We start from the raw sequence: 14,508 nt of genomic DNA, 5'->3' as shown, positions 1-14,508 counted from the left end.
CTGGCTGCCTGTGGGGCTGCCCAGCGCCTCGAGCGGCACGCGGGGCGGCCGCCCCAGGCGGGAGCAGCCGAGCGCCGAGCGGCGCCACCAACCTCTCCGCTCCGCCCCGCCCCTAGGGGCGCACCCAGGGCAGTCGTGCGAGCGCCGAGCGCCGAAAGCTAAATGCCTATTCCCACCTTGCCCTAGTCCACTGGCTGGAAGGAAACATCAGGTAGCAGCTGGCGCCCAGACTTACAAATACAGGCACGCCACCCGGGCCCCGACGGGCCGGACGCTCACCTCTCCCACATCCTCCCGCTCCGGGATATCCCTAAAGTTAGGATGGGAATTCTCGGACCACACGTATTCAGGCTCCTGGAGCCCCGACGTGTGAAGCTCTAGGATCTCCCACGGAACCCAGCTCCATTTCCTTCTCTGGGAGTCGTCGCCTCGTTTCGGGAACCCTGGAAAACACCTAGTTCTCAATCACGAGTATTTTCCACTCCTCTTCCCCAAACATAATCCTGGTATTCAACTGTTCCCCAACAGCGCTGTTGGCAGCCATACGGACTTCCATGCACCGCCCGCACTTTTAGACACTACCAACTTCTCCCTTTCCAGTGCCAAAACCGTTATTCCTCAGCTGTTCTTTGACAGCTGGGTGTGGCCAGAGTCTGACCGTTGCTCCACCTCCTTTGGCCCTTTTAGGGAGGTAGGGTGGGTTGACGTTTCTAAAGACAGCCCTGAAGGGCTGCTGCCTACCTTTCTCTAATCTTGAGCATCCTTCCTCAAGGGGAAACTGGCAGGTTCTTCTCAACCGCTCTTTAACCTGCCGCTGCCCTCCCCTCCTGGTGTTCACTGAAAGGTTGACGATAGCTCCAGCTCCCAAGGACAAGGCCACCGCTACTTGAGGCTGCCTCCTCACATGCACAAGTGGCTCGGCCAACTCCCTCAACACTAGCTGGGGCTAGCACACTCCTCTCCTGCTGGAAACAACTTATTCAGAGCTGAACCTGGCTGCTGTGCACATGTTTGTATCCAGAGGTGCTAGATAGTGGGTGTAAGCCTGACACGCATGCCAGTACTGAAGTAACAGAGAAGGGGTGGGAATGGGGAAGTTAGGGGGTGGCGGAGGGCTGTCTCTTGTGCCTCTCAGACTCCCTCAAAGTAACTCTGCCTTCATACTACCTCAGAGACACCTAGCCACGTGTGTCAGTTGAATGCAAAGGCAAGTAAGCTTGAAGTCACGACTCCCTATCCCTTCCTCCTCAAGTGACCTCAACCAGACATTATCCTTTGTGCCTCAGACTCCTTGTCAAGAAGAGAGGACTTTGATAGCCCCAGCCACTCCTGTGCAGACCCTCAAGTCAGTGGGCTGGCTGATGGGTGCAGCCAAACCCAAGGCACAGATCTAAGTAGGACCTTGGAAGTTTCAGGAAGGAGAAACATAGAAGGAAGCTTCAGTCTAAAGCCTTTAGCCCATGGGCAATTCCCCATTCAGGCACCTTCCATTTCCCCAGATTCTGCCTACTTTCACTGCCAAATTCTTTGCCTTGAAGCTTATAGTAAAGACTCCCAAAAAGTCAGATTTTATCAGCTCTGGTCCTTTATCCTTCCACTCTCTTGAAGGTGTCTAGTCTTAAACTCCTCCACCAAATATTACTTCTAGGTTTCCCAGGCCACTCTCCCCTGATGAGACCATTACATATAGCAGTTCCACAGTCTAGCTTTGTAGTCTAGCAAAACAGGTGACTGACCCACAAACAACAATCCTTCTCCCACGGACTTATTTTGAGGTATAAATGAAACCTTAGAACACAGAAAACACTCAGTTATTGGAGGAGTTATCAATGCTACTTAACAAAGTAGGCACTCTTGAAAATCTGGAACACAGACCATAGATGTGCACTATCCAGTAGGATTACCATTACTAGGCACTAGGAACATTTCATATGCTCAAGAGCCACACATGCTCAGTGGTGACACTGCAGGATGGTACAGATATTAGAGAACATTTCCGCCAGCTCAGAAACTTCTATTGGACAACAGTATTGCTCTGATAGAAAATCCTTGCTTAGAGCAAGGATCTGGAATCTGACAGCCTGTGGTTACACATTACAGCTCCACCACTTCCAGCTGTGTGACCTCAGGCAAGTTAAGCTCTCTGGGCCTCAGTTTCCTCATCTGTAAAATGGGGCTAATAACACCCATGTAATAGGGTTGTTGTAAGGATGTAAATGAGTTGTCTGACTCCAAGTAAAAGGTCAAAAGGCATATGTTGAAAATCACTATCAGAAAGGGCAGAAAGAGGCGATCCCTAAGTGTCAGGGTAATTGTGAAGCAGGTGTCAACATAATTTGTAAAGTGACTTGAAATGCTTCTAGAAAAGCCAGTAACTGACCCTTCTCCATTCCATTTCTCTGAGCCCCTGGGGAGGGTCAGGGCTCCATCCCCACCCACCCTTTTTCCCCTTACCATCTCCATATGCTGGCCCAGGGTCCTCAGCCCAGGTAGGTGGAAAGGGCACTGTGAGAGATAAGCGGGGCCGGCGGGAAGTCAGGAAGCCACCAGGTGGCCCTTCAGGCTCATGGCCCAGGGGGCTGGGAGGCTGCTCAGCAGAGGAGGTGGCTAGCAGCTCCTGTAGGATGTTGATGGGTGAGACGGTGAGCTCCCAGTTGGTGATGCCGAAGTCCCGCAAGTGGGCCCGGGCATGGCTGGAGAGGCCAGCCCGGGTGTCAAAGCCAGCCCCACAGAAGTCACAGCGCATCAGACTGAAGGTGCCCGGGTCAAAGTTCGCCACTGCAGAGGGAGAGAACATAGACTGCCTTGGGGAGCAACTCTCTGGCTCCAGCCCTCCCATGCCTCCTGGGGAAGCCCTCCCTCTCTCCAAGGATGACACAGCTACTGCTGTTCCCCACTCCAGGAAGCCTTCTCTGCTTGACTTCCCCCAACCCCATTCAACAATGCCAACTCCCAGCACCAGCCTCAGAAACACTTCTTCAGGTATGAACTTCTAATCATTTGGATGAGTATTCAAGTAATACCCTTCTCACACCTAGAACTCTTCTATTTGTTTATTGTTTCATGTAGTTGTTATTGCCATCTATACCTTTACTGTATTAGTTGAACCATTTCAAGTAAATTCAAGTTCACAGATTTCCAATGGTATATACAGCCTAATACTTTCTCTATTTTTGCCCACGACCACCCCAGTGCCGTAAGTTAACCCTCTGTTGAATAAACAAATGGTCAAAAGGATAGGACACCTTTTCTGGGAGCCTACTTGGACCCTCCAGGACCTTCTCTTGATTTCCCTAGTCCTCAGCTTCTTCTATCACAGTCCTGTTCTCTCAACACATACCTGCATGACTTCATGACGATCCAACCCGTCCCATGCCCCCAGCGCACACAAAGGCACACACACATTCTTAAACACCTAATCACCACCCCCGGGGGGGCCCATTTTTGTCAGTCTCAGAGCCACCCACGGTATTAATGTTGGAGACAAACCTTGGTCTGGAGATCTGCATATCTCATGGGTTGCCCCGGGAGCTTCTGAAGCCAACCAGTATCCCACCATTCCTGTTTCTGGGCCATGAAGAGCAGGGACTGCTGTTTTGTCTACTGTTGTATCCCCAGTGCCCAGGACAGAGAGGACCTCATTCAATATTCATCATATGAAGGAATAAGTGACAATTCCCTGCCTGGGATGGAGGCCTTTTCCCATCCTCCTTTCTCCAGCTGCTGGAAGGGCCTGGGCATTGGGGCATCTCCATACCTTCACCGATGCCTTGGCCTTTGCTGTGGTTCCCAGGTCTTCTTGGAGGGAAGGCCCTGACTTCACCCTACCTGGCACTAAGGGAGGATCTAGAATGAGGATTGCTTAGTTCAGAACTCAGCTGCCCAGTTTTGCATGGGTCTCTGGGGCCTCAAATGGTGGTAGGCACTGGAACAATCTGCCCTACCTTTTTTCTTCTTCTTTTGGAAGGAGAACCTGCGTTCGATGGCCTTCACCTCCTCAGCAGAGATGAAATGTCGGACGTTGTAGCTGACTCCCACACGGTTCAGGTGGCCCCGAACATGGTTGGCCAAGCCGATGCCATTGTGGAAGCGATCTGGGCAATAAGGGCATTTCCGCTCCTCATGTTTCAGTACCACTGCTGGGTCCCCATCCAGGAGTGTGTCCAGTCCCAGTGGGCCACCTAGTGGTGCCTCCAGGAGTAGGAAGTCCAATGGGTGGGTAACCCCCAGCCCCAGTTCCTCAGGCTGCAGCCTTGGAGGCATCCTGGCTGTAGCAGCCATCACCTGTGACCCCAGCTTTGCAACCAGCACCACTGGCACCATTCTGCAGAGCTGCTGCTGCTGTTCCTGTGAGGCCTCAGCTGCCCTCAGGGCTTCTTGGAAAGTTTGCTTCAATGCCAAGGCTGGTTGGGGGATGAGGCCAGGGGCAAGTTGGGGTGGAAAGGTGCCATTTTCTGGGGAAAAGTCCATTTCTGATACCAGTGGTATGTCCTCTTCCTCTTCTTCACTCCAAGGGTATCTCCGGTCCTCCATTTGGGCTGGGAGACCCTGTGGGTGGACACTGCTTCTGCTTCTACTGGGCTGTAAGGAATAGGGGGAAGATGCTATTGGTGAGGAAAAGGCTGGGCTTCCTAGGGGCCTCTGGCCCAAGCCATGTGGAAGGAGAGGCTTTGACAGTGGGAAATCCCTCAAGCCCAGCTGCTGGCAGCCTGGGCCAAAGGCCAGACTGGGGTTGTATCCAGCAGGTTTCTCCCGCCACGTGGGGGCCAAGAGTGGCTCAGCTTTGCCAAAGTAGTCTTCAGTGGAGAAGCGGGCATACACATCCTGGCTGGTACCCGGCTGGCTGGCAGGGTCCTCATCCAAAGCCTCGCCATCCTCCTCCCAGCGGGGACGGGCATGTACAAGTCTCACATGCTCCCTGAGCAGGCTCTCACTGGGTGCGGGGAAGCCACAGAAAACACAGGCACTGAGGCCCGAGGAACCCTGGTAGGGTTGATAGGTGAGGGTGGTAACATCAGGGCCTGGGCTGCCTGTCCCACTGCTGCCCCCAAAAGGCTCCTTGGCTGCTTGGCCCTGCGGCTGGCGCACGTGCAGCTTGGCATGCTGTACAAAGGCCTTGGAGGAATTGGTGCCAAAGATGCACTTGGGGCACTGCAGCCTTGCCGCCCGGCCCTCATCTCCTGGAACTTGCTTCAGCTTCTGTATCTCCTCGATGATCTTCTCCCGGGATGCCTGATGCAGCTGCCGGTGCCGCTCAAGGGCTGCTGGGTCAGTGAAGGCCCAGCCACACTCTCCACAGGCCAATGGGGCTAGGTCAGTTTGGGGCTCCTGATCTGGGGTTCGGCGGTGCTGGCTCATATGCTCCAGCAGGTGCTCCTTCTGCTTGAAGTAGATACTACACTCAATACAGGGGAACACAGCAGGCTCCTCATCCTCATCCTCATCTTCACTGGCTGCCCCCTCCGCCACCTCTTCCAGCAGCTTGCATAGGTATGGTCCTGTTCGGACCAGGGGCAGCAGTGGCTGAAGTCGTTCCACAGATGCCTCTGAATTCACTGTCCAGGTCTGTGTGGCCACCTCTAAGGCTGACCTGGGAAGATCCCACTCATCAGATTGCTGGGCTAGCCCTTCAAGGTCCATCAGGTGCTCTCTGGTGCCAGCTGCCACTACATCCAGTGTCTTAGTGGAATCCTCTACTGGCACTAGCACAGTCCGGAAGGAGGTAAGGGGCTGTGGCTGAGATGGCAGGTCCAGGTGTAGCCCTATATCCTGAGGTGGAGGCTGCTCATCTCCATCTGGGAGCCAGTCCAACCTGGGGAGGCCCCGGGAGACCTTCTCCAAGATCTTCGGTTCACACTGGGGATGCAAGAACCTTCTAGAGCCCTCAAGCTCAGGATGGGTCTTCACAGTTCTTACAATGACTGAGTCCTCAAACCTCTGCTCAGATGGGATGCTCTCCCTGGCCTCCTGGACCAGAGGGTGCTCCCAGGGCCCCTGGCCATCAGGTGGACCAGAAAAGTGGCCCAGAAGATGGGGTAGTGGGGAGCCCGGCCGGAAGTCTAGGCTGCCTCCATCCCAGCAGCTGCAAGGAAGTGCCAATGGGGACAGGTTAGCCATGGCCTCAGTTTCCCTTCCTAAGGCAAGGGAGGGATCCTCCCAGGTAGTCTGAGACAAGTACCAGAAACCCAGTTTATGGGTAACTCAGAGGGGGCTGGGAATATGGGGATGAGTGTTGGGAGACACTTCCACAGCCACTGGTTCAATAACCAGGCTCAACTCCGAGGATGCACCTGTCCTATTGTCCAGCCCCACTGCATCATGGAGAGTGTAACTGGGGTCACAAGTGTCCCCAGGTCTGGTGTCACAGCCAACTCTCATCTGTCCCCCTGAAGGGCCCAATGTTCTAACCTGTGTTCCAGGCTGTTTCTGTCTTGTCCTCCCAAAGTGGGGTGCTTTTGTTAATTTTATCTTTCCACCAAATTTGGTGAGATGCTATAGCATAAACAACTCAAGGGAATGCAGTATTCCCCTGAATCTCTGTTCTTGTAAGGGCAGAGAGAGGAGAGGTTGAAGCCTCTGGATCCAGTTACCTCGTATGGAGGAAAGGGAAGGTGAGGCAACCTCACTGAGCCTCGGTTTTCCAATCCTAAAAATGGGGACAAGTTTTAGGAACCGCTGTGTCCTATGCAACAGCATCTAAGGAGCTGCTTCTCATACCTGTAACCAAAAACAACTCAACAAACAGCAGGTGCTTGTTTAAATGATCCCAACTACCTTACAATAGGTGACTCCTTGACCCTGAGAAGTATAAGGAGGAGATGGCACAATTTGTTGTGGTGCTGGAGAAACCCTTTGCTTCACCTAATGCCTAACTCCCAGAAAACCCATTACCAATGTGGTTTCTTATATTGACAGTTCCTGGTAGATCTCCCTTTGTCTTTTAAAATCTTGCCTTCATCAAAGGCCATAGATCCCCTCATGGAACAGATGCTAAAACAGGTTCCACTTAATGACAAAGTAGAAATCACAGGGCCACATCTCTAAGCCCCACAGTTGACAAGCAATACTAACAGGATAATCTCCCCTCCATTTCCGCCTCATTCTTTGGGCTGTGGCAAAGGTTCAGCACATTAAGATATGCCAAGAGTCTAAACACAGCAAGCATCAACAATTGAGAGTTATTAACCCTAATATGCCTTTTGATACCTATTAGCACCTGCCAAACCATTTAATAAAGAGTCACTGGTGTCAACATTGCTGTGAATTCCTGCTTCTACTGCAAGTCCCTTGCGTCCTGTAGGCAAGTTCATGAGATGCATCTTAAGGACCCCATTTTACAGATGAGGAAACTGAGGCTCAGAGAGGTCTAGCATCATTCTAAGGGTCTTCTGTCAGAGGCAGGACTCAAAAAGACCGATCTCCAGGCCCCTGCCTCTCTGATCTTGCTCATGACAGGGATAATGAGAGTTGTCTGTCTGTGTACATCCTGGGCCTCCCCTCCACCCCTTCACATACCCAGGGGCTTGCCTACCGGGAGTCACCTCTTCTTGCCTGGTTTCCTGATTTCCTTCTAGCCCCTTTTCTCTCCCAGGAGCCTCTCTTGGATCTACCTTCCCTCCCTGCCCTCCCTGAGGTCAGGGCCAGCATGGCACTCACCAGCTGCTGATCCGATGGGTGGCGGAGGTGGCACGGGGGAGGGCTTCGCTGAGGCCGGGATGGGGCTGCCCGTCTGCAACAGAGAGGGGAGACCCTGAGGGGCTGGGGCCCATTGCACCCCAGTTCCAGGATCCCTTCTGGGCACCTTGGAAGGGCCAGCTGGTTCCATATTCCTTTCCCCTCAGAGGCCTTTGGCCTCTGCATTCTTGAGCCCTAAAAGGAGTTTCTCTGGAGGAGGGGGACTCCAGGGTCTTGCTGCCTTCCACCCTCTTCTCTTTGCTCCCACTCTTCAAACAGGGTGATTTTTAAAAAAAATTATTTATTTGTTCATACAGAACTGGGGTACAGACCAGAGATGCGGAGGGTGAGAGGTTTCACCAGAGACAGAGTGGGGAGCAGAACAAGCAGATCTACAAAGTACACTGCTGAGGGGAGCAGCGGGCAGGTCAGGAGAGGTCTGCCTCGCCATGTGGTCACCTCCGGGGCAGGTGGGAATCGAACTCATGCGGAAGTGGCTTTAGCTTCTCAGTGCTGTGCTTTAACCTGCTGCGCCACCAGGGAGGGCCCCAAATAGGGTGATTTTTTTCCCCCCTGTCACAACCAGTAAGAACTCACCTGGCTTCTCATCATGTCTACAATGAAAGCCAGAATCCCAGTCCTCATCTACAAGTAAGTCCCTGTGAGGTCAGACCTTTGCAGTCTCTCCAGCTTCACATCCCTCCTCACTTAGCCCTGACTCCTAAGGAAACCTCAAGCTCTTTCTAACCTTAGAGTCTTTTCACTGGCCCTTCCCTCTGCCTGAAGAGCCCTTCCCTGACCTAGTGAGCTCCTGCAGTTTCTCTCTGCTCACCTGTTTCATTTTTAAGCATTCTCTGAAATTACCTGGTTCCTTCTCTAGATGACTGCTCACCCATGCAATGCTAGCACATGAATTCCTGAGGCCCAGTCCACAGCAGCATCTAAGGCCTGGCATGTAACTGGTAGTAAACCATTACCAGCCAGTTGAGCACATCTAGCCTGAACTGCAGAGTCTGTGCCTGCCTTCCTGGTCCCCTTTTCAGGTCTAAGTCCTAGAAGCAAATCCCCTCCTAGGACCCCACACACAGATAGAGCCAACTCTCTATTATCTGCCTGTGGAGCTAACTTTTGGAGCGACCACAGGAATCCTGGCCTGCATTTCCTTTGCCCACCACACCCGCCTAATGTGGCAAGTGTGCCAATTGGGGAGCAGGCCAATTGCCTGGGCCAAGGTTAACATGCTGGGAGAACTTGCATCTCATCCAGAGCCCAACAGATGCAATTGCTGGACTAGCCTCAATTTGAGGATGGTCCAGAGAGAGGGCTAGGACTGGGGATCTTTCTTTAACCAATCCCCACCATCCAATTTGCCCAGGAATTGAAAGCTGTCAGGAGCCAAGGAATTAGAAATGCAGGCATGAGTAAAGGCAGGGTTAGAAAACTCTGGTCACTGCCTGAAGACCCTTCCCTGTAGCCTGGGAAGAGATGTGATCACAGTGTGGTCTCCAGAATCAGAGGGTGGTGATAGGGATACACAAGTTGCACTGTCTAGTAGTTTCTCAACCTCAGCACTATTTGCATCTAAGACTGGAGCTTTTTCAGTGGTGTGGGTATCCTGTGCTACAGTGCTGAAGAGCAGTCCTCATCCCTACTCCCTTGATGCCAATAGCCCTGCTTCCTGTCTCTGGCTCTGCACTGATGACAGCAATATCTCTCCAGATATTGCCAGTGTCCCTTGGGGGAAGATTCACATTTTGGAATTCCTAGAGTAGACTGATGGGGGCAGAGCCAGACCAGAGGTACTCTTGGATTCAGGGTGGGAGGACAAGGTGGAGTGTTGGAGAGGATGTAAAAGTTGGGAAAAGCAAGATCTGGACCAACCAAGGGAGAAAGACCCCCAAGAAACTAGGTCTCTTGAAATGCAAGAATCACAGATATGAGCTTGCTGGGAGCAACCAGTTCACTGGAAACAAACCCCTAACACAGCAAAGGTGCAGGTCTGAGGTTCCAGGCGTCCTGCTTCTGACATTCTGAGATTTTGGGATCCCAAGCTCCTGAGATTCTAGGTGTCCCAGATTTGATGATTCTGCAATTGCGGTTGTCTACGAATTCCATGAGCCAGGGGGCTGTATTGGCCTCTTTGTTTGAGCAGCTCCAGTGAGGCTCCTATTTTTAGTGGCAGCAACTTTGGAGGAAGCAGGCCGAGCAGGGCCCCAAGTTTGAGACTGGGGGATAGGAGGCTTGCTTAGAGGCCCCCACAGCCAGCCAGTGAGGTTCCAGAAGAGATCCCTATGGGTCAGATGGATACAGCCTTCAGGCAATGGTCATGCCCAGGAGCCCTCAATGAGACTCCTGCAATCTGGGGTTCCCTGAGGTTTGAAAATGAGAGAGAGGAATGACAAAGGTGTCCATGAGAAGCTTGAACCCCAAAGCAGAAGACTTGGCATAGTGGCCAAGAATCTAGACCTGGAGCCAGACAGATGGCAAGTTCAAGGCCTGGAAGTGACCTGAAGGGTGTGCCTTTCCAGTTCCGAGCCTCAGTTTCCTCCTCTGGATAATGGGCATGGCCACCACCCCAGTCTAGAGGGCCAGAGACAGGTACCAAGGAGATCACAGTAAATTCTCCATCCACAGAGGTGCAGCTGGGGGAAGAGAGGGAGGTGTCCCTCTCTGGGAGTGTCCCAGTTTGGAGACATCCCAGGCAGGAAGTTGAAGGCTGGACCCAGAGCCTCACGCCTGCTTACTCCATGCTCTGATTTTTCTCCTCAGTCTTGGGCCCCATGAGGGCAGAAATGATGTGTTGTTTACCCCTGTTTCCCTGGTCCCAATGCCAGGCATGCAAAGACTCCATCAATCCATGTAGACTGTCTCAGCCCCCCTGCACACAGCAGGCCAAGCAGAGGGTCCAAACATTGGGTGGGGGGGAAGGGTTTAGGGAAGCTATGGGGATTCCAGGCACAAAGCCACACTGGAGGACAGAGAAAGCAGTAGATGTATTTGTTTCTAGGTAAAGCTGTTTGGTAGTAGAAGTGACTCCTGGAGAGGCTTTGAGGGGTTCCAAAGGCTGGGCAGACATAAGGGAGAGCACAGGCTTTGGAGTAGAATGGCAGCCCCATAGCTTGTTCCTATTTATAGGCATCACAAGACCCATAGGGCAGGTGTCCACACCAGGGAAGGGGGGTTGAGCAAGCTAAGAGGGCAGCAGGGGAGACACCACGTTGAAGCCCAGACCTTCCTCCAACCTCCAGGCCATGAGCATACTCTAAGTGAAACCAACCTTACCCCAAGTCAAGCCACCCCTGTCCCATACCCCATTTCTCAGGGAAACACTTCATAGTGACATTTCTCCTATTCTCCAAGGACATGCAAGGGGCCCTAGTTGACTTGCCAGTTGGGAAGAGGGTACACAACTTACCTACCTACCTACCATTCCCATCTGCCAGGTCAAGAAGTGCCCAATCTTCAGAACCAGAGTGGACCCTATATCTGCAGAGTCCTAGGTCTCTCATAAAGTAAAGGTCCTAAGTTGCCCTGGCTAACTGAGCGAGCTGGGACATGGTCCCTACCTTTGTCTGAGCCTGGGTTACTCATGGAGGGGATTACTAAGATTCCTTGAGTACTGACATTCTGCTCAGAGGGGTCTCATCCTGCCACTTCCCTATATCACATGACACCTTCTGGTGCCACCAGTCAGTGAGATCCCACAATACAGAGTCCCCTGCATTGATGCCCCCTGTCCTCTTTGCTTGACTCACCGTTCCTTGTCCAAAACTCCTGGATACTCTACAGACTGGGCCAGGTGCCTCATCTCTGGGGGGCCAGAGATGCCCCAATCTCCCCCTCTGCTGCTGCAGCAGCTGTGTCAGAGTCCATGAGGGTGGGGATGGTGTGTGTGCTTTGTCACCTCTGTGCTATATAGTGCCCAGTCCAAGAAAGTGCTTTGTAAATGTCCACACATCATGAGTATCACTAAGGGTCACCAGAGCCTGGTCAAACCTGCCTTATTGCAGAGTGATTGTTGAGAATGAGGCTGACAAGCTACATTCCAGTCTGGTTGATTCACCTTGGGCAAGACCTCTCAGGGTCTTACTTTCCCCATCTTTCACATGGCATCATAATCACCAAGACCACCTCACAAGGTTCTTTTGAGAATGACATGACATGACCATGTCAAAGTGTGGCATAGAGGAAATCCCTGATGAGGGGTAGGGGGTACCTGGAAACCATGGTCTTTCAGGCAGACCAAGGAGGTGATGGGAAATGTCTGGTGCATCAGCCTGTGCCATTCCCTTTGCCCTCCAGCTACACTAGGCTCCTGCTTTGCCCTTGCGCCTGCTATTTTTTCACCTGAGTTGCCCTTCCAACCATTCATTCCATGCTCCACTCAAATACCAACGCCTGAGGAAGGTATCACCCATTCCTTCAGACCTGTCACTGTCCACCCTTGTGTTATTTATTTAATTGCTTGTTGTCTGTGGCCCCTATTAAGATGTCAGGTCCCTAAGGGAAGGCACTCTCCCCCCATCACTTAGAACAGAGCTTGGCACATAGCAGGTACTAAGTGTTTAATGAAAGACGAACAAGACTTGAGTTGGAAACAGTGTAAGAGCCCCTTTTTCTGGGTAAACCAAGGCACAGAGGTCTAACTTGAGTATCTGATTATCCAGTCTTTCCCAGCCACTAGAGGGCACAAGGTGCTCCGGCCCAGTCCAATCAGAGGGAGGGGGATAGCCTGGAGAACAGAGTTGGGGCAGAGAATGCCAGGCTAAGTTGGACACTTGGATCCAAGTGATGTGCCCTGAGGAGGGAGTCAGACAGACCTAAGTTCAAGTCCCAGCTCCTCACCACCCACTGGGCAACCTCTGTCAGATCATTGGTTCCTGGGGCTTCTGTTTTCACAACAGAAATGGAACTGTGAGCACACTACAAAGAGAAGGCTCTGGACCCAAGCACAATTAGAATCTCAACTTAGCACCTGCTGGACTGGATAACCTGACCCTCCCAGATCCTCAGGAACCAAGCTGGATGCTCCCCCAGGGTCACAGGCCCACCCACCCTCTTACCGGAAATGCCACCTCTGCCATCCAGAATTTCCTGGGGGTCCTCCTTGGTGACAGGCAGGTAGTAGGTGGATCGAAAGATGCCACCTTCCCCCTCAGCAGCCTCAGCTCCACCTTTAATGTCTTCCCTTGGTGCTGGGCCAGGCAGTCTCTCAGGGCCACGAGGACGATCAGGGGCAGCCAGGCCACCTGCCAGGGGTCCATCCATGGGTGCTCTTTGCTTGGCTCCACTCAGCTACGAGGTAGGCTCAGTGAGGCATAGTAGATCTGAGGGGAAAGAGAAGTTCTTAGGGGAGGTAGGAGAGGAAACTGTTTCAGTTTCTCCTTCTTGCAAGCCTCAGTCCTTACCCTTATAATTCTTTCTCAGTTTACATCTGAGCTCAGGTGAGCTAATTAATGGTTCTGAATTCCTATTCATACATATTATATCCAGGATGGTCATCACTCTCAATAAGCCTCAGTCTTCCAATCAAAAACTCTTTTTAGGTCCTCCCTGGTGGCGCAGCGGGTTAAAGCACAGCACTAAGAAGCTTAAGCCACTTCCACATGAGTTCGATCCCCACTGCCCCAAGGAGATCCACATGGTGAGGCAGACCTCTCCTGACCCGCCCGCTGCTCCCCTCAGCAGTGTACTTCATTGATCTGCCTGTTCTTCTCCCCACTCTGTCCCTGGTGAATCCTCTCATGCTCCGCATCTCTGGCCTGTACCCCAGTTCTGTATGAATAAATAAAATCTTTAAAAAAAAAAAAAAACAACCCTTTTTACACAGAACCTAACTGCCTCAGTTTACCTCATCTTTACACATGCACTCAGCACCCTGCTTTCTTCCACCATGAATGCTATAATTTCTTCCAGTGCCTCCCTTCATTCACACAAAGCTGCACTTTCCCCAACTGTCCCCACATTTCCATGCACATGCATATGGTCCACTTATGCCCATGCTTCAGCATGAATCCAGCCACTTTTACCCTCTGATCCTATACACTGTCCTGAGACACTCCCTCCCCCCCCCCATGCCTCAAAGATTACCAGGGCACCTTTCCCACATTCCAACCCCCCTGCCACATGACCTTAGGGTTCTCTAGCATTAACCCCTTCACCCTCACATACAACCTCAAGTGACCCCAGAATTAAGCCCTGCTCTTTTCCCAACATTACCCCTCATGCACACCCAGCCTGGGTTTCTTTATCCACCCTTCCCTCCCAAGGTCTAGTTTGTGGGCAAAAGGGACTGATTGGGCTCCTGGTCCAGAAATGAGGACCCTAGGGAGGCCGGGGAGATTGGGGGTGGGGGGGGCTGTTCTCTCCACCTATAAATACCTTCAAGGTAACGGCAAAGTGAAGGGCAGGAATGAGGCGCCCTCCCCAGGGAGATGGAGGGGAGGCCGGGCCCAGGCAACCGGGGCGGGGTCGGGGCTCCAGGCCCGGCTGCAGGCGCTGCCCTCCGCGGCTGGGGGGGCCCTGGTGCTCCCTGGGGGCCCGTCCGTGGGCTGGCAGTCGTGGCGGAGGGTCCCTGCTCAGGCCCGGAGGAAGCACCTGCGGGTGCCCTCGGGGAACAGGCGGGACCGTAACTTCGGAGCACTTTGGCAGCGTGGGGAAGGGGGTTCCCACCTGGACGACCCCCCCCCCCCCGAGGGTCGCAGGGATGGGAGTGTCGCCGTGCTACCAAAGCCCACCAGGGGGCCAGAGTCTGGTAGATGAGCCCTCCACCCGTGCACCTCGGAGCGGGAGACCCCGCGGGAAGCACGGGGGGGGGCAAGCACCTGCCCCAAG

General features: G+C 53.0%; 1 protein-coding gene across 7 annotated transcripts in view; it reads right to left on the bottom strand.

The window, feature by feature from the left end:
• The window catches only part of WIZ (widely interspaced zinc finger motifs), a 25,187-nt gene that overhangs the window by 10,396 nt on the left and 283 nt on the right, over positions 1-14,508 (bottom strand). For 4 of the 7 annotated variants that reach the window (XM_012729139.1, XM_012729141.1, XM_012729140.1 and 1 more), the window contains exons 2-5: positions 12,738-13,001; positions 7,657-7,729; positions 3,945-6,082; positions 2,455-2,778 (exon numbers count right to left, since the gene is read on the bottom strand). In XM_012729139.1, coding sequence (XP_012584593.1) covers positions 2,455-2,778; positions 3,945-6,082; positions 7,657-7,729; positions 12,738-12,942 — 2,740 coding nt within the window. In that variant the 5' untranslated portion in view covers positions 12,943-13,001. The remainder of the gene's footprint in view (positions 1-2,454; positions 2,779-3,944; positions 6,083-7,656; positions 7,730-12,737; positions 13,002-14,508) is intronic. The other 3 variants (XM_012729144.1, XM_012729145.1, XM_012729143.1) reach the window with 2 other exon arrangements.

Source organism: Condylura cristata, unplaced genomic scaffold, assembly GCF_000260355.1.
Source record: "Condylura cristata isolate star-nosed mole 26May11 unplaced genomic scaffold, ConCri1.0 scaffold00024, whole genome shotgun sequence".
In the NCBI taxonomy this organism is placed as follows: domain Eukaryota; kingdom Metazoa; phylum Chordata; class Mammalia; order Eulipotyphla; family Talpidae; genus Condylura; species Condylura cristata.
This window is presented reverse-complemented; position numbering and strand designations above follow the sequence as displayed.